This window comes from Thermobia domestica, chromosome 8, assembly GCF_964235325.1.
Source record: "Thermobia domestica chromosome 8, izTheDome1.hap1.1, whole genome shotgun sequence".
In the NCBI taxonomy this organism is placed as follows: Eukaryota; Metazoa; Arthropoda; class Insecta; order Zygentoma; family Lepismatidae; genus Thermobia; species Thermobia domestica.
In genome coordinates this window covers 105,388,467-105,415,887 of record NC_137461.1, presented here as the reverse complement: position 1 = coordinate 105,415,887, position 27,421 = coordinate 105,388,467, and the positions used below count along the sequence as shown (strand labels likewise).

General features: G+C 35.1%; 1 protein-coding gene across 1 annotated transcript in view; it reads right to left on the bottom strand.

Annotated features, from left to right (window-relative positions):
- Positions 1–27,421, bottom strand: part of Parp1 (Poly-(ADP-ribose) polymerase) — an 86,506-nt gene that overhangs the window by 39,238 nt on the left and 19,847 nt on the right. Inside the window, exons 5-10 of the mRNA XM_081768818.1 lie at positions 20,846–21,053; positions 16,937–17,019; positions 12,466–12,591; positions 10,786–10,881; positions 4,290–4,453; positions 2,771–2,916 (exon numbers count right to left, since the gene is read on the bottom strand). Of these exons, the coding sequence (XP_081624944.1) occupies positions 2,771–2,916; positions 4,290–4,453; positions 10,786–10,881; positions 12,466–12,591; positions 16,937–17,019; positions 20,846–21,053 (823 nt within the window). The remainder of the gene's footprint in view (positions 1–2,770; positions 2,917–4,289; positions 4,454–10,785; positions 10,882–12,465; positions 12,592–16,936; positions 17,020–20,845; positions 21,054–27,421) is intronic.

The following is a 27,421-nucleotide window of genomic DNA, read 5'->3' as shown; positions in this document are numbered from 1 at the left end:
CAGTATCAGACACGTATTAGCTCGAGGCAAAAGAACGGTAACGGGTCTGAACTTGGAAATGAGTCACGCATGTCTCAGCATTGACTTTCATTGAACAACAATCATAACTCTTACAGGATATAATGTGCTCGTGAACACCGTTAGTCCCGGTATCGGACGTGTCTTCTTTCAACCCGTCCGACAATGACGGCTACACATGCGTTAGACGCAATCGTGAAGAGCAAAATCTGACAGTGTGCATTGTCAAACATCACAGCGGCCGAACGACAGGTGTTGATTGCAGCACACGAAGATTTCACACCACATTTATTTATCAAGATTAAGGTGTTGAGTTCTGAAATCGTAATAATTTTTATACAGTCATTTAATGAATCAGTGGCATAAATTTAATTTCACTCATAGGTACCTTTCTTGGTGTTGCAACTTTCACATACGAGGTGGCACCAAAACGTTTCGAGACTAGTTCTGTAAAACGCCAACAAATGTCAGTGCTGGGCTACACGCACAGGCACAAGGAGCGCTGATTTTCGTAAATCAGTGTGTCATGATACATCGTCCTGTGTACATCCTAGTATTAACCCTTTCGGGCCCAGGTCATTTTTGGCGTTTTCCTACATTTTCAGTTAGTGACTTATTGCTCAAAAACTGTTTACCCAACTGATATGGTTAATGCCTTTTTTTTTTTTCTCTCTAGAAAAGGGATACGGCTATTTTTTTGGTGTAAGTTACATTGCAGTGTTACCAACGGGAGGGAAATGGAAGGTGAAAATTTACAAAAAATTCCCCAACAGAATTTCTAGATTTTTTGTAGCTGGCACTACGGTTGCCACACGGGTCTAAGTCATCTAACAACATTCTTTGGTGTGTTAACAAGGCACAGTGAAAACCTGAAGTTGTTGGCTGCCATATAAAGACAAAAAGAAAAAAATTTCTTTCATCATTCACACGAAATTTTGACACTTTTTCCGTCTCAAAAGCAAAAATTAAGTTAAGCACAGTCGGCACCTTCCCTTATTATCCTATTTAAACTTTTTATGGTGCGTTCTGCAGGCGAAAGAGCAGGCTTTCAGATACTGCTACGTTTGTTCCAATGTAGCCAGCAAGAGGGAAATAACAGAGGGGGAAAAGGAACATTTTCCGAAATTTTCACCTAAAATCGGGAATTATTTTTTTGGCTGAAAACACTGCTATCAGACAGACAAAAACTATCTGAAAATAAACCTTGGTACTCCATTAATATATTCTACAAGTATCATTGCTATATCTACCAAAATATGAAATTAAAAAAAAAAAATTCTCATTCTACCTCAGAAATTCACCGTTTTCTTACCATTTAGAGAACATGGTTTATTATAAACCTCAACTGTACTTCCCGTAATTATCCTACTGAAATTTTTTATGGTGCATTGTGTAGGCTAAGGACGAGGCTTTCAGACAGTGGTACGTTTATTCGAATGTAGCCAACAAGAAGAGAAAAAAAAAAATCCAAAATTTTCCCCTAAAATCTAAATTTTTTTGTCTGGTAACACTGCTACCAGACAGACGCAAACTACCTTAAAATAAACATTGGTACAACTAATATTTCCTACAAGTATCATGGTGATATTTAATAAACAAAGCTTCTAATTACAGAAAATAGATTACGGTAAACACAAAAGTAGGGAAAAACTAGAAAAATCCAGGGTTAGAACCTAAATATGAATTTTTCGTTCGCCCTCTAATTACCCCATTGTAACGATCTGTACCCGCTTTTGTTCAGTAAGCACCAATGTTCGACTCGCGTAAGTTGACTTGCGCTCGGACGTATAGGTACGGATTTATACACAAAAATTTCGAACTTTTATGCCCAAATTTAGGAAAATTGTAATTTTCCCTACTTGACAACACTGCGAATGGGCCGTCCAATTGATGTCAACAATTAGGTATCCATCCGACGTATCTACTTGACAAGTCTTAAGAAGATCTCTCTACAACGAAGGAAACTACAAGGAACAAAGAAAAAAAGAACATTCGAAAACTATTGAATTTTTTATTTTGGGCTGAAATTTGAGGAAATTGGACATCCAGAAGAAAAAGAAATTAATATGATAAACTATAGTCCACTAACATTTGGCCAAAGAAAAATTATCCCGATAGTGTCCACACAGGAACGGATTAAAAAGTCACACACCCGAGTGTGCCACTTTGGCCACCTGGGTCCGGAAGGGTTAATGTAGCTGTGCTGAAACATGAACTTATGATGCGCCGTTATGCATCGGGTGGAAGACATGTATATAGAACTACAAATAAAACCTGTGCACAGGATTGTGCACTGCGGTTTGAAATAAGTCACGTGTCAGTAAACTTCTCCAAAGGAAAAAGGAGCGCTACAAAGCAGTTCTACATTGGAGCAGTCTTTCCAGGAGACAATACTGCTAGCGGTAGTGGAGGTATTATGTACATATAAAAAAGTAAAAATTTTAAATCAATACTAGAACATTATGTTGGTACCGGTGTCTTCTATAACACCACGGATATTCTGCTAAATCAAAATAGGAAGTATTGAAAAGCCGTGAACGAACACGTGCTTAAGTCTTAAGTGTTAACGCTGACAGGTTGACTCAGAACTAAAGTGACTAATTGTTAACAATATCGCACCCAATATATTATTTTAATCCATACAGTTGGAAAAGTATTTGAAGGCGAGAAGCGAGTAACGAAAAGTAAAGGAAACGAGATTTTTTAAAAATTTATTAACATCAGAAAATTCTACACAAAGGTAGTTACTTACATCTGATCCCCAACTACAGATATTCTTTTTGGTGATCATCAGCACTGCTCCACCATTTTTAACTTCATCAAGATAATCTTCTGAAACAACTTGAATATCAAAATCCTTGGCTTCTTGTATTTTCTTACTCATTTTTTCAACTTCATCTGGAAAACGAAGAACAATAGTATAGCGTAAAACCGAATAATATAACTGATGTGTAAGCAATACTCAAGAAAAGTTACGTTCAGAGAAGACATATACCCACCAAAACAATTATTGTAAAACAATATAATAATGATGCACAAATACTACTGATGTAACAGTAGATTATTATGTGATTCACATTTACAGAGAATTAACTAAAGATTATGTTTGTTATTTACTGTTAGTCGCAACACTGTCGCAAAAGTTGGGAAGAATGCCTAGTCGAGTGAGTTTCAGATTGATAGAATTTTTCATCTTTATGGAATCCGTATATTAGCTGGTTGTTCCATGTACGACGACAATCACTCTGTTGTATTTGATTTCTTCAAGCAATACATTGATATCATGCTGAAACACAAACAATTGGTATATTTTAAAATTCTGACTTTTTTCACTGGAATACTTGAGGAAAATAATCGGAGCACAAAGTTTTAGCAAGAATTTTAGGAATGATTAAAAAAAAAAAAAAAATCAAAAGATTGTGATCTTGGCCAAGAATTAGTTTTTGGATCAGGAGCCACAAAATTTTTGACCGGCCCCTAAATCGAGTTTTCGTATTTACTACGGAATATGCACTTCATACTGAGTTAAGTGATAGTTTGGGTTTGGCTACATTACATGTAGTTCTCCAGATATAAGGCGTACACGAAAACTTTTAATTGAAATATATTCGATCTTGGATCAGGGGCCACAAAATTTTTGAACGGTCCCTATCGAGTTTCCGTATTTTCTACGGAATAAGCACTTCATACTGAGTTACGTGATAGTTTGGGTTTGGCAATACACTATATGTAGTTCTCCAGATATAAGACGTACAAGAATTTTTTTTTATTGAAATATATTGGATCTTTTGATCCGAAAATAGACTGCCCTATCCAAACAATGCCATTTAGTTACCTTAATTGCATTAGAAGCAAGTTTTGCGTCAATACATTCTGTTTATAAGCTCTAATTTAGGGGTAATTACCCAAGAAAGAAAAGGAATGTGGCTGAACAAACGAAAATCAGTTATTTTTTTAAAATAGATAACCATTGTTTTTATTCTGGTTCTTTCTAATTTCAAATACTGTATTATGGAGAAATTAACTGTGATTCTGATATGTAAAAAAACCGGAATAATAATGATTGAAAAAATAATATATCAAGATAAGCTCATAAATTCTGTTTAATTTAGTAACTCAATGACGTACTTTGTTACGAAAAACTAAATTTTGGCTAAGAATTCACGTTAAAAATAGTTTTAAAAAGAACTATTACTGCAACAGATACTAGATCGTGTAACATTAACTATGATCTAAAACAACAATAATTTTTTACATGTTTTACAGTTTACCTTTGGTTGAAATGACAGCAGCAACATTTGCGTCAATTTTTGATGTAACTTTTCCACCGAGCTTTTCAATTTCCTTCTTTAATGTGGCCTTGTCCTTCTCCGTCTTTCCAACAATCACGAATTTCATGTTGTTCAGAGGTGGGCCTGCTTTCTCAGTTTTAGTTCTAAAATGAATAAATGAAATATATATTAATATTTAAATTAAAAACAAGATTACTAAAAATACAGGATGATCTCGATGTGTTCGCATAACTTGTACTTACACTCTTGACATAATATTGTAACTTATTTGTACTTCAGAAGAGAGAGACTTTGTTAGAGTTAAGGACATATCGTCGCATCAGAACCAGAGAAACGTAACTCCATTCTCGTAGGTTTACAGGTGAGAGGACAAAAACATTATTTTCTTAGAAAGATGTGTTTTCAATAAGATGGTAATTGAGCTATTACAACAGATGATTGACAAGGAGAACATATGGCGTTACGTTTCATTGACACTAAATGGGGCTTTCAAAATTATGTCCAAAGATGAAGAAAACGAAAACTGAATTTTTGGAGTTACGTTCCTCTGGTTCCCATGCGACGATATATGAAGCGTGCCAACAAATCGCATAAGTCAAATCGGCAAGAAATAAGATTTAAAGAGAAGAACGATACAGATCATTACTTTATCAGTCCTTCTTACTTTATTCAACACATTACATATGATTCAAATTCTTTCAACGACAAACGATAATATCAGTAACTTAACTTTTACGAATGTATTTAATTTGGTTAGACATGCTTACTCTTTAAAACGACAGAATAAAACAACTAGCTCATTATTATTGATAACAAAGACACAGATGTCTTGCTGTATTGTTGAGTAAGACACTTCGTGGAAATGCTCGTGTAATTTATTTATTTAAAAAGGAATGGACTCAGCAGGAAAGTATTTACTCGAATGCTATTAAAATTATTAGGATATTTATTCGAAGGATTATTTGAAGAATATATTCGAGGTTTGTTTTAAAGTGCCATTACAAAATTTCTTGAAGTTGTAATTTTCTCTGCCTATCTATTTTTCAAAAGAGTCAAATTTGTTAGTTTGATGTTTTAATTATTGAAAAGTTGAGAATTCAAAGAATGCTAGCATGTTTCGCTTAGCTACAAGTGGACAAGCAGTCTTAAATAATTGTGTGACTTGCTAACGTTGTCATACGTAGTTTGTTATTTAGTTATGAGGTCTGTATAAACATAACCAGAATGATGGCACTAACAATTTATTTCCATGCTATACTACAAAGTACATGATGTCTCTTCATAGTAAACTCTAACATACTTCTATCTACTGTTGGGATGTTCTGAAATTCCGTCATTATAGCCTTGCTGTTGGTTTCCACGCATTAAAAATGGGTCTCCTGAAAATCACCTTCAGTTAATTACTAAAACAACAGGGAGCACGATCTGGTGAATAAGAGGTTGGCCTAAAACAGTAATGTTCTTCTCGGCCAAAAACTGCTGAATACTGACAGCATTGTGTCTCGGGTGTTGTCATGGTGCAGCAGTCATGATTTGTTCTGTCACTGCTCTCGTTTTTTTTCTTGCACTGAACGTAGCAAACGCCGCAATATCTCTTTATCGAGTCGAAGGGGCCGCGGTGGCTCAGTGGTAGAGTGTTTACCTCTGGTGCTTGGGGTCCCGGGTTCGATCCCAGCTCCCGCCAAGTGAGCTTTGTGGTGGACAAACACCGTGTGCGTGGGTTTTCTCGGGGTTATCCCGTTTCCTCCCACTTTCTTCATTCCACCATTTCATTCATTACTCATCATCACCGTCTCCTTTAGCCTAACCGGCATAAGCGTGGGACGTAAAACTCAAAGATTTCATTTTTTTTCTTTATCGAGTCCTGACTGATCATGTGCACCATTCTCCTCCGTATTAGTTGTTCCATGTGGCAAGAACTCACTGTGAACACTGTCTCTCATATCGAAGAAGACTTCTAATGACAGCTCTGGCGCTTGGATTTCCATCTTCTATTACTCTTCAGTTCTTGTGAACTAGAGCATCTTTAACAATGCCTCATTATTCGATCCTATCTGTAGTTCTGCCTTTCCATCCCTGAACGCCCATTGCTCGTAGGTCTTCTACTCATCTTTTTGAATCATGCTCAAATACCCGTCTCATCACCAGTAATGATTACGAAGCAAGTCTGATTTCGTATGAAGATGTGCGATTATGTCCTGACACACACACATGAATACGGCACTACTATTAATCATCACTCAGAAACAATGACACAATTTCCGCACCATTTTCCGCATACTTAACTCTTCGATGATCTTCCAAACACCAGCTCATAGGCGATCAGTCGAAGAGTAGGCTAACAATTACACACATCCTCCTTACCCGTTTCATGTTAACGTTAGTTGTTGTTGAAGGCTTCCCACTCCTAGGTCATCTTCAACTTCCTGCGCTCCTTTTTGAAACGATCTGAAAACCGATCGTTCCAAATCTGATTTTCTTAATACTAATTTATTTTGATTTAAAACATAATTTTCTCTTGGATACTTCCAAATAGGCTTCGAACATTCTTGGTGTGCGTCGTGATTATTGATTGTTTTATTTTATTGTAAATACCTTTTTTTTATATTTATTTAATTTTGAGCTTGCTGTTACAAATTTTAAAATCTTACTATCAAATAACAAAGCAAATTTTATTAAAACGAGTCGATGAATTAAAGCTTTCCGAAACACTAAATAAATCACTGGGCGGAAAGTGCTTTGAATTCTGTATACATGCAGATTTTTTATCTTTTGACGTTTTAAAACAATTTTAAGTGTTGTTTAAGCGAACTACTGTAAAATATTGAAAATCATATTCCTTTTGTGCAGTAAATGAATATAGATGGTAAGGTGTGTTTATGCAACATCGTTGAGATATACATTAATATGAATTGCTAAGAGCCTAACCCCACCTACTTTTGTATCCTCTCAATGATTCTCAATGTTAAAAAAAGGAAAATTTTAAATTTATTAGTTTATGTTTGTATGAAATAACTATTTAAAAAATAATATGACTTTTCTGAATCTAGAGTGCTAATATTACAGCTTATGTTCAAACTATGAGATGGATGTTTTCGGATGTTTTCTGATACGTATTCTTAGCCATTGTTATACAAAGCTTCGCAGCAGGGTGGATTGATTTAAATCGCGATTTAAATCAAGATTTAAATCACTTGGATTTTTTTAATAAAAATCGTTGATTTAAATCAAATTCCGAAATAATTTAAAGTGAAAATAAGTAAAGTCCCGTTTCTGTTCTGTTATTTCGATTATGGAAGATGATAATCATAATACGAGACTCAAATATACGGTATGTACAGCACAGTATGAAAACAAGTGTCATGCAGAAGATGATTAGGGAAAACCCCGTTTTGAACGGGTAACAGGGCAATCCTGTTTTCTTCTCTTCGTAACATAGGTTTTATATTGTAAATCGTTAACTTTTCCAACGGGGAAATCACCATCGACATTTAAGACAAAGATTCTTTTGTGTGCGCGTCTATATGTTTGTTCCCAGATAATAGGGCGTATTTAGGAGTGTCCTATCCGATTATTTTTATTTATTTATTTTTTAAAGATTTTATAACTTATGCAAAATTTATGTATTTTGTACCGCAAGCTAGTTACAATTACCTTTAAAATATGCCCCTGCCAAATATCAGTAACTTCTGTAGAAAAAAGTGTCTCTTTGATAAGAGTTGCTGTATTTTTTCCTTAACGCTTAACCTTTTAAATTACGGTATATCACCTATTTTTAGGTGATAGGATAAAATCTTCATTATTCGATTAAAAGAGTACCAATAAAGCTTTTTACTTCGTTTTTTCGGAACTGAAGGCATTGTAGAGCACGTTGCATATGCTTTCACGCTCTCTGCGTCGAGACAGGATATGATGACGTCATAAATTTAAAAAAGATATTTTTTGTTGTGCCTATTTATATTATTTTTTGGCGGGCCTACATTTTGCAATCAGAAGACTGAAATACTGCACACTCGTTCAGTGCACCCTTAGTATTTTTCAGATGATTTCAGATCTCAGCATGAAAACAGGGGGGTCCAGAGGAGCAAAAATGTGAAAAAAATGGTATATATATATATATATATATATATATATATTTAACAAAAATAGCTTTCTTCGCGATTTTCCAGCCTAAGATGGAGACATGTGAATGGTACCATCTGAAAGGCTATTCTATTCTGAAGAGAATTATGTACGAACCATGATCTTAGGATAAATAAGGATGTCTCAGGAAACTGTTACCTGATATCCTGTTTTATACGGGAATCTGGGGTATTTGGGGATATTATTTTTCGTGGGCTTACTATTGCATCTAGAAGTCTGAAATTTTGGACACTCATTCACTGCACCTTTTAGTATTTTTCAGATTTGTTTCAGATTTTTGCCTTTAAACAGAGGCGGTACAAAGGGGCAAAAAGTAAAAAACGGGATATTTCTTAACAGAAAATCCCTTTCTTCGTGATTTTCCAGCCCCAGATAGCCTACACGATGGAGATATTCGAATGGTACCGTTTGAAACTCTGTTTTATTCTGAAGAGAATAATGTACAAATCATGATTCCAGGATAAATAGGGATGTCCGAGGAAAATTTTTATATTACATCCGGGTCATCTGCGGTATTGTGGGGATGTTTTTAGCTCATTGTTAAATATTTTTCCCGCCCTAACTATTCAAAATAGAAACTTGAAATTTTGTACACCCTTAGTATTTCCCAGTTGAATTTGAGATCTGTGCGTTAACACAGGGGAGTCCAAAGGGCATCAAAATTTGAAAGAAAAAAAGAAAAAAATCCCGACTTCTCTCAAAATTTTCCGCTTGAGGGACATGACAGGGAAAATGTAAGGCTGTTCTATTCTGAAGAGAATGAGGTATGAACCATGATCCTAGGATAAATAGGAATGATGCTTGGATAAATAGGAATGAAACAAAAAAAAAAAAAAAAAAAAAAAAAAAAAAGCTATAATTTAAAATTGTTAAGAAACATTGTTTGGGATTGAAATAGGTTAACGATTGGAGATTAATTCAAAATTCAACTCCAATACTTTCACTTAAATGGCATATTTGGCATTTAATACTAATTCGTAATGCTTTTTTCTTCAGTTCGCGACTTGTATTATACGAGGAGAAAGATTTGATTTAAATCAAAAAAGTCGATTTAAATAAAAAAAATTATCAAAAATGATTTTTTTTTTAAAAAATCATGATTTTTTCCACCCTGCTTTGCAGTCATGTATCAATACGTCGCTGTCTTAAAGTAATGAATGAGTTAAAATATTATACATGAATGAAGAATGTATGCGTCAAATTCTTGATACTAAACGAGATAATTTAGGTATTTGCTGTAGGAAGTAAAATTGTGCTAAGATAACTGATATATCCTATAATCCGGATCGTTTGAAAGCAGACAGCTGTAGTATAGCGCTTGTATCCAGGTATTCGAAATAAACATTGTCTTTGGAGCTGAGATTTGGATTCTGTATGACTATTGTAATGTTTGTTAAATATTGTGAATCTGCTTCCCCGCATGATATCCGAACCTGCTCGACTGGTGTTGAATGGAATGAAGTCCGAAATATAAATTTTGTAATTTTTCCAGTGTTAAGTCATATCATTTGTCCTAGTTGATAAAGTTTTGTAGACGTTACTGGAGCGACGTTGTAGTTTCTGAAATAAAACAAGGCAATGAATGACTGTTACTATAGTAAAAAGGGTATTACTATTGAGCGTTTTAAAATTAACCTCACATTTTTGAACCCTTTGGACGTAAACTGGTGTTCTGTCCAAACACTTGACAAAGCGCTTGAAGTGCTTCTACCGGAGTTCTCCGCAACTGTACCAAAATTTTTGATCGATTCGTTGCTCCAGGTTTCTCAATTCTCGCAGCTGAACGATCTACTAATGGTTGCAGTCAACTGAGAATACAATTCTACACTACAAAACATTAAATATTAAGTTAGGATATCCTTCACACAGACCTCGCATATTGTTGAGATTGCATGAATGAAAAGAGGAAATGTTACTATTTACGTTTAGTTCAAAAATATACCGTTAGGATCATATTCAAGGAAAAAAAAATAAAGAAATAATGTAACAAAATGACTCACGCACAACTGTGAAAGTTTGCAGTAATTTACTTTGTTAGCTAGGACTAAAGAGTAATCCGACACTCCCTATGTCTTTTCTATCGAAAATATTTCGTATTTTTCTAGCTAAGGAATTTGAACACAGCTTCAAACGTAAGGTGGATAAATTTTGTCCAAATTTTTTTTTTTTTTTCCCACAACCATGCAATACGAATAAAAATAATATGACTACTCCATTCATTGTTAACTAGGTTTTACATTTCATTTAATAAATCTTACTTGTTTCATATGTTTTCTTATAGTTGTTCCTATTTCTTGTAGTATATTTCAATTAATAAAGAAAAGAAACTTACGTGACTTTTGAGGTACTAGCTGTCGAAGCACTTGAAGAGCTAGAAGGCTGATTTGCAGGAATAATTCTTTTCCTTGAAACATACTTGTACTTTGCTCTGAAACACAGTAATAAATCAGGTTTAAGAACACGGAATCATGCTATAAACCAATTGACAGAGAAAAGAAGTTGTAATACACATTCGAAACAATATTGCTACTTCGTCTGAACTTACGTTTACTACTAGCTCTTTATTATTAAAAATAGTACGTATTTGAATATGATAGTCATTTCCCCCACGTCTTCAACTCGTTTACAAATTGCATGCACGCTAGTGACATCTCTTGTCATCGGATAGGAAGCAGCGCAGGTAGCGATAACTATTAGCCTGACCTGAACTATTTGACATTAGCATGACTAGCAGACTGATGCATCTAGCATTTATAAGAATAATTTATAGTATCAAAATATTTATGCAATCTGAAACTTTTAAATATTTTGAAATTTGCACATCAGCGTTAACTCATAAACTGATACGTTTTTGCATTATAAACAAGATGCAACCATTCAAATAAAATGTACTCACTGTCTAATTATTTATTACAGACAATTTATTTTGTTATACAGCACTTACTCATATTTTGGTTTTGAGGTTAATATTCTCTTTTATCACTAATAACGTAAATATATTATTTACTTGAACTCTTCAAGAAGTTACATTTACCACTTGTGTTTCTGAAATTTACTCCTACTCTAATAGTTCCGCTTCTAATATTTTTACTCTAATAGCTGCACTTGAGATACTACCCCAGCATTTGCCTGGTGTGTTTTGAGGGAAACTAAAGGAATCGTCAATCAGAACGGCTGGCTCAGAGATTTGAATCTGAGTGTAACAGGGAATTTTATTTGTATTTTATATTGTATTATAAAGAATTACCCATCTCTTTGTTACTCTAAAAAATTGGCTACTTCCTTCTTTCTAGAAATCGAAACCTAAGTGAATGTCAATGGTGTAAAGTGTATTCCACGAAACGTGATGGGGCTTTATGGATTCCATTGTGCGACATTTTCTTTTTTTGTTATTTCTAAGTTTAGTTTAATGTCTTATGATTATGCACCAAGGCTAAGGGAGATGGATGATAATGGTGACATGACGAAAGTTGGGGAAACGGGAGAACTCCGAGAAAAACTCTGCACACGGTACTTGTTCACCACAAAGCCCACCTGACGCGAGCTGGGATCGAATAAGAAACCCGTAGCAGGAGAAAGTCATCATAGCCACACACCAGAATTCCATAGTCATACAATAGAACATGACTGTTAAATAGTATTTTAAATACGAATATAACTATAAGTATACATACAAAATGTAATAAAACCTACTGGCTGGGTTTATCACAACCCTGATAGAAATAAGAAGTCACTATATCGCATATACAGAAGCTAATGGTGAAAGAAATAAGTGACATATAGGATGGGTGTTCAACCCGAATTCGGTAATTCATAACTTACTAAAAACAAGCTTAACGAATAAGGTGATTTTTATACATAAAGAACAAATGTGTTAAGCATTATGCAAATTTTTGTTTCCTAGAATGAATATTTACGATAGTCAAATTCTGGTTTCATTTTCGGTTTGTACAATCAAAACTTATCTAATTAAATAAATAAATAAATAAATAAATACTTTACGGATACTCACAGAAAATCATACTTTTCCTTTAACTCATCAGGTACTTTAAATGGCTTTCTTTTAGGTTCTTTGGTAGTATTCGTACACTTGGTCCATTCTGTTAAGTTACCATGGCACTGGTAACCCACGCCACTCCTACAAACAATAATATATAAAATAAACACCCCTTTTTCTCTCCAAACTGGTTGATACATTATTTTGCACGAAGAAAAAAGAAAAGTAATTAAAGAATAGTACTGTGGAACTAGTAACACAAAACACTTTTTTTTTCTTTTAATTACACACACAAGGTACAGAAAACATTTTATTTATCTGTATACCTTATATAATAGTCATTTCTGTCAATGAAATTACCTTAATCTAAATTAAAACTGATGTTGAGAATTTAGATAAGAAACGGATTTCAGTCACAATCAACCAATCAACTCTGCACAGCAAGAGAAAAATTACCATGCTAATTTTTAAAATCATAACAAGCATACAAAATATGCAGTCCTTTTTCTACCTAATTATTCATGCTTTCTGTTTCAATATATACTAACACACCGAACAAATAAACAAACAAACAAACAGAACCAGAAAAGTCAACCTCCCAGAGCAAACATTGATCCGTTTCTAACAACCTAGATGGCGGTAACGTATTCACTGGTAACGTATGTCTAATGATTCACCATCGCTGACGCATGACCACTACTGTTACCGAGTGTGTGCGCCAGTTGCTTGTATGGAAATAGATAGTCAAGATTGTTGAAGCAAAGATATGATAAAATGACAAAAAAAAGGGGCCATTGTGTTTAAGTGTACACAGGGCACATAGTTAATGACTTACCGATTTGTTGATATATCAAAGCGGACTATCCAGTACGTTTACAAGAAATGATTTAACACGCATGAGAATGTAAACGAAGGACCGACATCAAGTTTCACGCCTGGTTAGATAAAAACAGTTTTCAAACCAAACAAGAATTACTGCAGTCTTTGAATACAGATCCATCCCAACCAAATTTCAAAAGAAAATGCTATAGAAGGAACTTGAACACTTGGGAGTCCAGTATCACAAAAAGTTGCACGCCTTCAAAAGGTTCAAGAACGCAGATACTGGATGTACTGTAGTCTGAGAGGTTACGTTTCATGCTGGAGTTAAGTTTTGTGATGGTGTAGTTCATGACTCCGGCCCATTCATACAGGTAAATGAAAACATGAACTAGCCATATTTATCTGGACATAGTTCTAAGTATTGCCGTTTCTCTATCCATAATGAATACGCAATGGAATACGATGACAACATATGTCAGGTTCACATGACTCAAAGCGTGTGAACATAGTTTGGGTAACTTTCAGGCACCCTATCGCATCTAATTTGGGCCGCAAAGCAGCCAGATATAAATCCAACTGGAAATCTGGACCATTTGGAGCAGCGTGTGAAACGTAAAAATACGATTGAACTACAGGATATACAGATGAGTGAGTGGATTCACATCAATGTAGCAAAACTGCAACGCCTCGTGAAGTCCCTTACAAACAGAATTCAGACTAGAGCACCCCCTGGCACAAGATAAGATGTACGGGGAGGTGATTAACAATTTTTGTCGGGTATGCTTATAAATACACATGGTTAACAAATTAATAAAAATGTCTTAACAAAATGCAACTTAACCTGATTAATACGAATCATCCTCAACCTGCAGTAGTTTCTGTAGTAGGTTGGGGAATTCAGGTATAGAAGTTGTGTATAGTTTTCAGAAGAACAGTGGGCCATTCTTCAAGAGGTTCAGTACTCAGTTATGTCAACGATTGCGCTGGATTTTCTACCTGAATACTTTTTTCCTATTTCTTCAAATTAGAAATACTTGTTTTCTACTGAGTTGATTGAGTAACTGGTGAAAGAAAAAGGTTAAGGCTCGTGGGGAAAAAATACTAAATACTTCTTTGAATCTGGGCGTGGCACTAGTTTCTTCTACTTGGTTCATCCACACTATGGTGGATCGATTTTTTTTTTTTTTTTTTCGATAACGGGTAGTATGGAAAAGGTACCATTGGTGGTAATAAGTTCACACAAAAAATTGAGATTTTTAGGGCAACTCTGATTTGCAGAAAATTTCTTGAAATTTCGCTAAATCACTAATTTTTTTCAATAGTATGTTATTTTTATTTCTATATTTTAATTTATTTTCTGGGGGGGAGAGACTGCATCTACGCGTATATTCATGTTCAGTGTTCCAAATGCCAAAATAAGCTTCGATTAAGTATTACGTATATATCTTCTGAATTAGGTGATTATTTATTACCCCACCGCGTATAAATAGGCAAAAGTTGTTAGTTTTGTTTCGATTTGCAGCAGGTTTTCTTTTATCTGTTTATGTTCTTGCAATTTCTTACTGCTATTGTTTTGTTCAATGCGTGGCATGCTTTGATTACCAGTTTGGAAGTGGAGGAGCGTGTGAAACAAGTGTTTCTTACGCACTCAGACTACAACATTGCTCAGTGTGCACGTGAAAGCTTTTTCTCGTGCGACACAGTGCTTTTGTGTATCGTTAAACGATAAAGTGCTGCTTCTTTGCTTTGTGCATTGTCATTAAGATGATTTTACGAATAGATAAAGCAAGGGCCATTGCAGTGTCAAGATGCGTGGTAATGTGAAAAGTAATCTTTCTGATTCAAGTTTCTACACTTATAAGTTGCAATGTCAAAGAGAGAGGTTTTCGCATTTCGTATGAATTCTTCGCGAGTTATTTTCTCTGTTTTACATCATTAAATAATTTTTCTACTGATAAGCATTTGTTCTAGTAGTCCTTAATCTTTCCGTTAATAGTCCATTTGAAAACTATAGGTATGGATGCCTTTATCCAGATTTCAGTAACTTTTTCACCACCATCTTAACAAAATCATCTACTAGTTGAGGAAGATTTTCATCTTTATCTACTGATTTTTATCTTTGTCAAAAGTAGCTGTGTTATGTCGACATAAAATGGCAATTAAAAGTCTTTCAATTCACACGGCACTCAAAAAAAGGCTACATTCCACACTACCGCGTGTCTTTACATGGCAATGGCCCTTTGTACCAGACATTCGTAAAATCGCCTTTATAACAACGCACGAAACAAAGTAATGGCACGTTTATAGTTTAACAATAATAAAAAAAAATTAAAAAATGTGCTGCACCAGAAAAGGCTTTCACTATCACACTGAGCAGATGTTGCAGTTTGAGTAAGAAACACCATGGCTAACTGGTTTGATCCAGAAACGCTACTTCACCAGTGTTGTTAACAATATTTTGGCTAAGTTTTTAAGTTAAAATGTTCCTACTTTTCAGCTAAAAGTCCCTACGGGAAATCTTAACTTACCTATTAATACTGAATATATGGTCACGTATTACAAATGTCATTGCACATAACTACGCTATATAAAATTACGTGACATACATTTTTACTCACAAGAAATTCCTTTTATGTATGCTGGTGTTCCGTCCATTGTTTTTCTTAAAACATTGAAAGGCGAGATTGTATTTCCCATACAGTTCTTTTCTAGTATCACAGTATTTGAATCTCTTGAAGAACACGCGAATCTCTATAATACGTTGGTTATGGAGACATATGTGCTGATATTGATTTATTTATGTCAAAGATTCTGCAGTTCCTTTCTTATGCACATAGAGAAACTTATAACTAAAGCAGCTTCAAATTAAGAAACTCTGTCCCCAATTTTATTTTTCATCCCTGTTTTAGTGTCATACAACGTAGAGAAAGTTCATCACAGTCAGCTATAATTCTACGGTATTTCTCTTCCTTCTCCTCGGAAGCCAGAATCTGGATCTATCGAAATGAGGATTGGTAACTCAGGTACAATCACAATTTGTCATGATTGTATGAAGCACAGTGACATTGATCAATTAACATTACTAGTATGCCGTTTAATTAACACTTCCTACGTTTCCTACCAATTTAGAAAATCCGTCCCTACTGTTATCAAAAGTGGCTAAATGTTCCTACGTTTAGAGCACATATCCCTAGTTGGTAACACTGCAATTCAGCCCGTTGCACTCTCTCTTCCACTTCCAGACTTGTAATTAGGGCGTGCTTCGTGATGTCACCCAAAACATGATGCATCTGCGCATCGAACAAACAAAAGAAGTAATAGCAACGAAACAAAATTTACAACTTTTGCCTATTCATACGCAATGGGGCGTTAAAAAATCAGTTAATTTAGAAAGCATAAAGCACCTAAATAGAACTTAATCAGAGCTTATTTAGGCGTTTGGAACACTGAACACGAATACAAGTACATACAGCCAAAAATAAAGAAAATCACATTAAAAATAAATAAAAATCGGTGACTTAGAGAAACTTTAAGACATTTTCGGTAAATCAATAAGTTGTCTTAAAAATCTCAACTTTTGTGTGTGTGTGTGTGAACTTAGTACCATCAATAGCACGTTTTCCGTACTACTCATAATCGAAAATCGAAAAATAGTTTTGCGTACCTGTATACAAACTGACCCCCGTTACACTCCTTGCAAGGTTCTAATGCACCAAACGTCATGATGTCGCTCAGTCTATCCAACATCTATAAAAAGAGAAGACAATCTATGAAAATAACATTCTAACCATTAATTAGATATTAAAGTTACAAACATTCCACATATTGATGTGTCACTACTAAAAGATATTGACGCTTCGTGATTTCTGATACATCCCAAGTTTATAGATGAAAATACAAATTATAAATGCAATATACAACCTAATAATTTTAGAAGAGGATATCGACTCACGTCGAATATAAATCTGAAGAAATTTTTAAGTAGTAATGTAATGCCCAATATCAAATACGAATAAACTAGGGTACTTTTGTTGTATGTTTAAAATTAATTCACAAAATATTCAAGACTGAGTACTACATTGTGTATCTAAAACAACAATGTACAAAGTAATGAATAATGCACACGGAAATCGTGGGAAGACATCAAAATATTGCAATAAGCGGAAACAACGGCTACGTGCAGAAGAATGAGCGAAAAACAAGCCTAAGTGGCAATTTTCCACTGATGACGATTTTACTGATGGCCATTAATACTGATGACGATTTTCCTTACAAGGAACCTTAAAGTTAATACAGCACAATTGACGCAGAAAACAATCACAGTCCGATGAGGGTTAAATAACCTCAACATCTGCCGTCGAGTAGGAATTTCAGTATCTCTGATTATAGTTCCCAGCGCTATAATATCAAAAAGATGGTCCCGAGAACATAAAACATTAACCAACGATTGGAAAATAATAATATTGTGTGATAAGTCATTTTTTCTTTGTTTTCAAGAACAGGCCATGCTTATGTGTGGTGCACTTCTCGTATGCTCAGGACTTTCTAGAGTTAAAACATAGCGACGACTCTGTGCTGGTGTCAGTCGCAATTTCATCGTATTCGCTTGGTCGTATTATTACTCTTGAAGGACGAACTAATGCCAGGGTTACGTGGTCTTTTTAGGTGACCAACTACAATATTATTCAAATGATATCCCCGAACGACTCCATTTTCCAAGATGACAATGAACTGATACACATATCCAGATGTATTTAGGTGTGTTTTTGAGAAAAATCAGGATGGATTTCATCACATTCCCTGGTCCGTTCAGTTTCCGAACTTGATCATTTATGGACTGGTTTGGAGCAGCGAATCCGGAGTAATCCCCCCTCCCCCCCTCCCCCAATAGCTGTTTGATGTAGATAATGCTACATTACATTAAGAATGATCTACTATTTCTCTACAATTTTCTAGTCATATACCGCAATTCCACAAGAAATACAAGTTGTACTACAGGCTAAAAGTGATCCAATCACGATATCAATAAGTTATATTTTAAGTTATTTTGATAACCCTATGTATAGTATATATACACAATATTTTATTATTATATATTAGAAAGTTCCTCGAGTTTAGTCATTTGAGGCTAAATAAGATAAATAAGAAGGTGATCTAATATTTGGATCTCTGCCTGCCGTATCAAATCGTGCGATACGTCAGATATGTTTATGGCTTTGAAAGTTGTCCTGAAGCAAACACAGTATCAAAATTTTCCAAGTCTCTTCGATTTGATGGCCTTACTCACTTTGGCTTAAGTTTGGCATAACATTAACTTCTCACTGTAGAGTAACGTGGATACTCAAGAAACAGTATACTTAAAACATCGAAATGACTGAAGGTGATGCATTCTCGGTGAAGCCCTATGCTCTTTAAGTGAGAATGGATGTTTCTTACACCATGGACTATTCATTTCGCCTAAGGATCAAAATAATGCCCTAGATTTGATCTTTAACATGTTTGGACCGTAAATGCAAGACCCTGTTGAGGAACAACTGACTCTCAGGATAACTCACAGTACGCTTGTACGTTTGGATAAAACTTTTCTAATGCAACGCAACGTTGATATTCCATTTCGTTCTAACACACCATTCGCAAGTCACTCTAAAAATTTGATCCTAGATCTAAAGAAATTTCTAACATTATCAACAACTGTCCTGCTGGGTCAATTTAAATACCACCCTCAGGAGTTAAAACAAGCAACTAAAACTGATACTGTTTCTGTTCCTTTTGATAACAAGTGTGGCACTCAAGGATGGCTCATCTTCCTGATATCCGAATACCAATTAACATACAATCAATGCTGCCAAATGATGTGCTAATGTTCGTTAGTGCTGCACTTGTGTATCGTTGATTACTGTGAATCGGTTCTTCCAACTGCTAAGTATTTTCCACACTAATGGATATTTGGGTTGATGTCTAGAACAGTCTGCATCATCACAGACTCTCCTCCAAATGAAAACTCACGAAGGCTTTCTGTTTAAAGTGGCAAAAGTGTGCAGAGGAATCATCAACTAGTATATGTACAATATCATCATGAATCTCTCATGACTATCACATGATGTTAGCCAAAATGTCTATTTTTTAATGTTAGAGGTATGATAAAAATATATGCAATGAAGTTTTCTTTCTTTTAAAGGGAGGGGAATCTACGTTTCTACTTCATTAAAATTTATTTCGCTCTATATTCTCTATTCTTTGCATTTTCTTCAGAACCAGCATTTCATTGGGATAAATACACAAAGCTCTTATTTCTATACAAGTTTCTGTCACCTCGTAGAAATTTAAAAATAAAAGAAACAAACTTCCAGGTCAAGCAGATACATGGATACCGCTGCAAGAAATGTGAAAGTTATTGCGGCTAACAGCTTGGACGAGAGTGCAAAGGTGAAAATGTTCCAATCAACATATTCTTGCATGTTTCTTAAATATGCTCCTATTACATCGGTAATAATAATAATAATAATAATAATAATAATAATAATAATAATAATAATAATAATAATAATAATACAAGACATACATTATTGTTTTATATGATGAAAGAAGTTTTTATCAACTGACAATTTAAAAAAAACTCATTATCATATGGAGTCGCAATTAAGTGTTTCCTTGTGACGGACTACCAAAATCTACTACACCAAAATATAGTTACTATATCTACTTACTTTGCTTACGAATTTATTTCTTAATTTAAATTTGACCATTTAATTTTTTTTTTCCGGTGTGCGAAGTTCTTGTGCAAAGTAGTAAAATGCTATAAATAATTTATTTATTAGTTATTTACAGAATGCAATAACTGTTTCTTTAGAATACGACGGTTTCTACTAACTACGATATACTACGGTTTCTACTAGATTATTTGAACACAATATTATTTAATTTCAGTTTTTGTATATCACTGGGTGTTTATTTTCAGTCAGATTTTAGTCCTATGTTACTATCTATTTTCTTGAATTATAAGTGCTTATTAGTAGGTCTATTGTCCATGTTCTTATTGTCTAAACATTCAGTCTCTATGTAAGTCTCTTTAACAGCTATTTAATCATTATTGCTTCTAGTTAAGTTTTGTATGAAATCACGTGCCTTACAAATGCACCTACGAAAACTGAAGGAACAAACAAAAAGAAAAAAATTCCGTTTGGATGTACGATCGACAACATAGTAACTAAAATGTACTGCAATGTTGAAGTTACGAGTCAATTGGAAGGGGGGGGGGGGGGGGTTTGCACATGAGATTAATTTTCATATGGTTTACAGAAGACATTTTTCTAAACTTAAAATCAGATGACATGCTGTATATACAGTAACTTTGAAAGCCCGCTAAATCAGATTGGAAGCAAAAGCATGAGGATACTTGTGCCGTTCTTGTTTTCATTATTTGTTAAATTACCACGTCTCTTAGCAATGGCAGAAACAGTGCAGAGAAAGAAAATCCAGTAAGAAGATAAGTAAGACTGCCAAAGGAAACAAAAATTGATTCAGGGTATAAAGTGTAAAGAACACACAATACTGATATTGACAAATCATTTACCCTGCTTTCCCCTTCTGGAATTTCTTGGTCATTGTACTCAAGTAGCGCTTGAAGTTCCTTTTTCTTTACTCCACTTTTCTGAAAGCTATCTCTATAAGAGTACATAAGCTTATTCTGCTTCTTCATTTCAGTTACATCTGGACTATCTTCCACTTTCACTTTTTTCAACGACGGCTCACCATTTTCCTCTTTCTTCGGTTCCTTCATTCTAAAATATTTAAAGAGAAGATTAAATATTAATATTAAATAATTAAATCTACATATTAATATTCATAGAATAACATTAACATTTAACAAGCAGGAATATATAGTGGACCCCTGGTCACAAATCCCTCTCTTTGAGAACAAACTTTATAACACGATAGAGGAAGGTGTTACGGAATCATTCTTTCTTCAAATTAAGAGCCCAAAATTACACGAAAAAGAATTAAAAGAGAAGTCTACAGATATTTCGTGAATTTAGAAGCCATAGTATCAATTACAAATCTGGCAACTCCGTACTCAGGTATGATGACTATTCCAACATCATGTAAGAACGAGCAGGAAGTCTCCGTGTGAACTATATACACCTGAGACTGATTCATCCAAGTTTCTTTTAATTCTGATTCTAATTGTTTCTTCAAAATGTGGAGATGAATCCCATGTAGGTTCGAAACATATTTGGTTCTATAAAGAAGTCACGAGTGATACCTGGAGGAATATACTAAAAATGATTACGAACCACCACTACGTAAGTATTCAACACGTAACACATTTGCTTTGATTCCCTTTCGAAAGATATTCTTTGACAAACAATGAGTATCCTCTGAAAAAATTTGGTTTACAAGTTCTAACTGCGGCAAATAAATACAAAGGAACTAGACGTTTCACTTCAATTCTTTTAGAGATAAAATTGATATTTATGAAAAATTCTGAGACCTATCCATTTTCTTTTTCGGGGGAACGTGTAAAGGTGTTCTCAATTCTATTTTAAGTCTCTTGTGTAATATGAAATGAATAAAAGTGAACACTTTGCTGAAATTCTTAGCGCATAAATTCTCACAAAGATCTTGCACAAACGCGATAACCGAAGTCACACGCCTTCCTTAGCCTAAAGGGAATAACATGGCACGTTAAACTGAAATCACGTCACACGGAAGTTCGTTGCTGAGTTTTTGGATATTTATGTTACCGGGAGTTCTCAAACATCATATAAAAACTAAGTTAAAAGACAGACAGAGAGACGCAATACTGAGAATCAACCGAAACTAACAGTAGATGATAGGGCTATTCATTTGAACGTTACGGCTATGTCCAACAGCTGACATGCAATAGAACTTCCCTATATAGTAACATGGTACATTTCTTTCGAATGTATTATGGAAACTATTATCTATATTTCGACATTCGTCCAGGCGTATTAATACTTTTACTTTTTCTGTTCACTTTTACTTACTCTACTAGGGTAATATTACAGTGCGATAATTAAAAACTAATTTCCTTCCATTTGAAAGGTGTTTAAAACGTCGCCTCCATATCTGGTAACAGTGAATGAAGTTTCTTTTCGAGCTAGGCACGCAGGTTTCTTGGATTCTCTCTCTCTCCATGCAAGAGTTCCAATCAGGTCTTCGAATTACCCCGAAAACAGTGACAAGCCAGGCTGCTTGGTCGATGGTAAGACCAAAACTTTTTGTTTTGCTTGTAAACATCTTTCTCCATGCAATGAAGCATTTTCTCTCAGAAGACATGCAAACTACAGCTGACGATATTTAGAAGGTTCAGAAAATCCGGGTTTATGTTACTTGTAATTCGGGTGTTTGTTTTACGCAAATCGTTTCAAACTATACGATTTATTAAAAAACACGAAGTAGGGCTTATGTAATTCCATTTAGGCACTGGAAATATCCGACATATGTGCACAACGAAGTTTTGTCCAAGTTCAACAATTTTGTTACAGTTTATGTTTCACATGGTGTCTAGCAAATTTCTCTCAGCAATTTCCCGACTTTTTCCAGACTTTTCCCGACCATTTCCAAATTTTTCCCGACTCATTCTAAAAAAAATGTTTTCGTAAAATTAGGAAAGGTTGAATGTAATGAAAAAGTGTAAAAGTTCTTACCTGATCATAGAATGTCTCCTTCTTCATATATACAATGAAACAATCTAATCATGCAATTTTTTGATCTTCTCCTTTATGGTAGCAACCTGTTCTGACAACTGATTTACGATTTTCTGTTTCTTTGCTTCAAGCTCCTTTCGTCTCTGTTCTGCTCTTCTTTTTTCAGTGGCCCTGCGATTTTTTTCTGACATCACTTTTCTGCGGTGTTCTTCGGCTTCCTTGAATCTCGCGTATGCGTTTCTCATTGATAGAATCATCTGCTTTGGGATAGGAAGGGCTTGTATGCCGCCAGCCTCATTGACAGCATCATACACTACAAGCTGCGCCACTAAAGAATCCTCTGACAAATTTTCAACTACTATTTCCCTGTTTACCGAAAAACCCCTTTCTAATGCTGCATTACCGTGGGAAAGAACTAGGCATATCTTTACTATTTTGCACAGATATACATCATTTGGTGGTAATACACTCATCCAGAAGTCATCAAGTCTGTGTTCATTTCTTTCGTACGACTCCATTTTCTCCCGCACATGTGTCTGATCTACTAGAGCATTGTATTCTCTGTCTGCCTTTTCTGCATCAGACGCTGAGACAATATTACTCTGCATTAAAATTTCGAACGTTGCTCTCATTTGTTTAACAGCTTCTTCCTGTGAATGACCAACGGTTAAGGGATTAAGAAACGTCAGCGCTTTTGTAAGGGAATATTTTAGCGGGGACCTTTCCTGCAGCTTGGACACTAAATGTTGATAGCATTCACGTACTTGCTTTCAGAAACACAACATTTCCTTTTCACTAACTTCTGTACATCTCCTCAGTGCTGACCTAATTGCATACCCAAGGTCAATTTCCTTGATACGAATTAAATTAATATATAAGTTTTCACTTTTCTCCATAACATCAATAGCATTGATACTCTTTCTGTCCATTATTTCTTTTTTAACGAAGCGAGACATCAATACTTTCAATAACGGAGTAAGGCTACCATGCAAAAATGGAGTCATAGGAGGTCTGACTGATAATCAGCCAGTAAAGGTTCGCAGTCCTCAGCAAGAGATTGAAAAAAAAAAAAACGCTAATTTTGCATAGAGCAACTTGTCGTTCAAATTTCTAGCTACTATTCTGAAACTGTTACAGTTGGGTTCTTTGTCTGTTCCCTTAACCGTTTCAACATACTTTCTCACAGTATGCGGTAATATTTCTTGGCTTTGCTTTGCTACCTTCGCATTTTCTACCCAACGAATATGGCAAAATGGAAGTGGAAAAATACGATGTAAACGTACTACATCGCGATGCATTTAGGAACGTGAGGTTTATCGGAGTCGCTCCGACAAGTGTCAGCATCATTTCCAACATGTGGAATTTAATTTCATTTTTCCTGACTTTTTTCGCAAATTCCAGACAAATCCCCGACCATTTTTTAAATTTAAGACAAATTCCCGACTTTCCCGATTTTCCCGACTGCTAGACACCCTGGTTACACCTCTGATGTCTCTATTTGGTATGGTTTGGAAGAGTTGAAAACGTAGTATAAAATAAACAACAAAGGTTTCTAGCACTTTGTGTTCTTTCTCAATAATAACTTCAAAACGTCAGTCCCTCACTTTGCTGCAAAACTAACTATATCTGATGATTTTTAAGGGATTACAACACTGTTGCAAATCACCACAGACCAAAACTATTTTGTTTCTGTATTCTGACCGCGTCCATCTTTAATATATTTTTTTCATACAAATTCAAGGCTGCCATGGTACACATTTGGCTACCACGTGTACGATTTGAAATGAAATGGGCCTTAAGGTGAATACCCGTCAAAAATGGTCGGATATAAATCGAACAACCTTCTGTATCACAAGGAAACCATGAATCAACGATCCAGCGGTTGTCCATCGCTTGCCTTTAACGTAGTGTTGCAGAGATACATGAGCTCGGAAAAAGAAATAGGTTTTTTGAAAAACAAACTGTTTGTCCATGCTTGGGAAATTTGGGGCTTTTTAAAACATCTAAATATTAATGAAGAAATGAAGGTATGTTACACCTTTCTTTTCCCATTATAATGCGAGAAACTTTTTTGCTGTATTCTGAAGAAAGAAAAAAAAGCAAGAAAAAATCACGAATTAAACAAAACTTATAATCCGGCAGGAAACATAATGAGCAAATCGATGGATGCAGTGGGTTTGCAGAGCTACTCAAGTATCGATCAAGGACAAAAATGTTTTCAGCAAGAGGTTTAATAGTTAACGAAAACTACATATGCACGATCCAACTTATAAACAGGTAAAGTAAATTTCAATTTTCTTATCCACAATTTAAAAGTGATCTAGTAAAAACTGTTATGATAATCTAATAGATCTAGAACAAATTTATAATTTACACGTAAACTAAAACTTGAGTTAGTAACATGTTTTAGAAGCTAAATGCACACTTTAAAAAAAAAAAAAAAAATGAATGCGTGGAGTAAACATACGAGGGCGGTTTGAAAACTTCGTGCAAACACAGACAGATAACACCACTGGTGGATTGTGAGGCAATTGTCAGTTTGGACTTCGGAATGTCATTTGGACGAACTCAGTACAAATTACAGTCAAACTGGGCTAATGTTGTGTGCGCAGCGTACGTTTGACGCAAATCAAGTTATGTGATTTTCAAGACAATGGATGAAAAAGAATTTCGTGTGTTGATAAAACTTTATTTTTTAAAATGTAAATTGCGTATAAGGAGACCAAAGAGAGACTCGACAAACATTATGGTGATTCTGCATCGAAGATTAGAACAATGTATAAATGGTTTCAAAATTCGAAGTGGCCATATGAGCACAAGGACACAGAGCGTACTGGACAATCTGTTGAGGCTTCCACTGAAAACAAATTTTTGATACGATTATACATGACAAGAGTGAAGATGCGTGAAATTGTTAATGCCATTGGCATCTCGAATGAACAGATAAATTTATCTTTTGCATGAATATTTGAAAACTATTTGGTATGGGTGCCGCAATAGTTTGTGGTCGAACAGAAACGGAATTGTCGACCTCGTTGAAGCTGTCTCGACAGAATCAACAGGACTTTATTCGTCGTTCGTCACTGCGCACGAAACATGAACACACCACTACATACCAGAGACCAAAGATCAATAGAAACAATGGGTTGCCACTGGGGAGTCTGCTCCAAATAAGGCGGAGGCAGCTTCTTTGGCCGAGAAGGTCATGGCAACTGTGTTCTACGACTTGCAAGGTACAATCCTGATTGACTTCCGGAAATGGGTAGAACAACAACAGGTAGTGATGCGGATCATTACTGGACCATGTGAAATCCGACATGCGAAACAAACGTCTACATTTGACCCACAGAAAGGTTTTGTTTTATCAGGAGAACACAACTGGGCTTCCTCAGGCATTGCTGCCGCAAAATTGATAGAGTTACGATTTCAGTTTGTTTCACACTCCCCCTATTTTCCCGATTTGATCCCCCTCGGACTATTTCTTATTTGTGAATCTCAAAAAATGACTGGCGGGAAGCCGATTTGCATCAAACGAAGAGGTCATTGCAAGCAGAAACTAATGTCCATTTGCTGAATTAGACAAATCCTACTATTCCGAAGGGATTGCCGAACTGGAGCATTGGTGGATGAAGCATATCAACGTTGATACATATGCCAGATTTGTCCCGACAACTTCTCTACTTTTCATTTTTACATGGACTTTCCAAACGACACTCATATCTTTCTCTAATAGTGTTCTTACAGAAATGTTTATCTTCCTGATTTCCAAATGCCAGACCACCATTTTCACTGACCTGAGGCATTTACTAATATCAAGGTCCACTAAAAAAAGAATGCTTGTAAGAACTAAATAAAGGTTTGATTAATAGCAATTGATTAACAAACATGTAAACTAATCAAAGAATTGTTTTCTGAAATATTGAATAATATCTTTCAGTTAATACATAAATTTGAATTATTGACTTACCTCAACAAATCAGCAAAACTAAAAATTACTAAGTGAAACTCCGTAATTTCTCCTGATTTCCAGTTTAAGTATCAGCGAACAGAGAACGAGATATAATCGAAACTTCACACAAGAACAAAAATGTTTTGTATTTGTTTCTTGGTTTATGATACTTCCTCCCCCTCCCTTTGCTTACCAGTTTGAATTTAAGCAACCCGCAACATAACAGATAAAAATATAACTTTTAGGTACTCGATAAAGTGGTTAAGCAACCAAAAAGACACCTATGATGTGTTGTGTTGTACAACTTACGCTTGCTGGTAACTTACGTAATAGAATGCCATGTTAGTTTGAAAAACAATCAAAATCGCCTGCCCTGGACTGATCATAGAACGTACTGAACGTTATGTAGGCACTTTCTCAATTGTAGAATCCACTACATGAAAACTAGTACTTAAATAAGAAAATAACAGAAAACTTAAGCGGAAAATCTCATTTCCCCCCCCCCCCCCAAAGACAGCTCTAAAAGCCT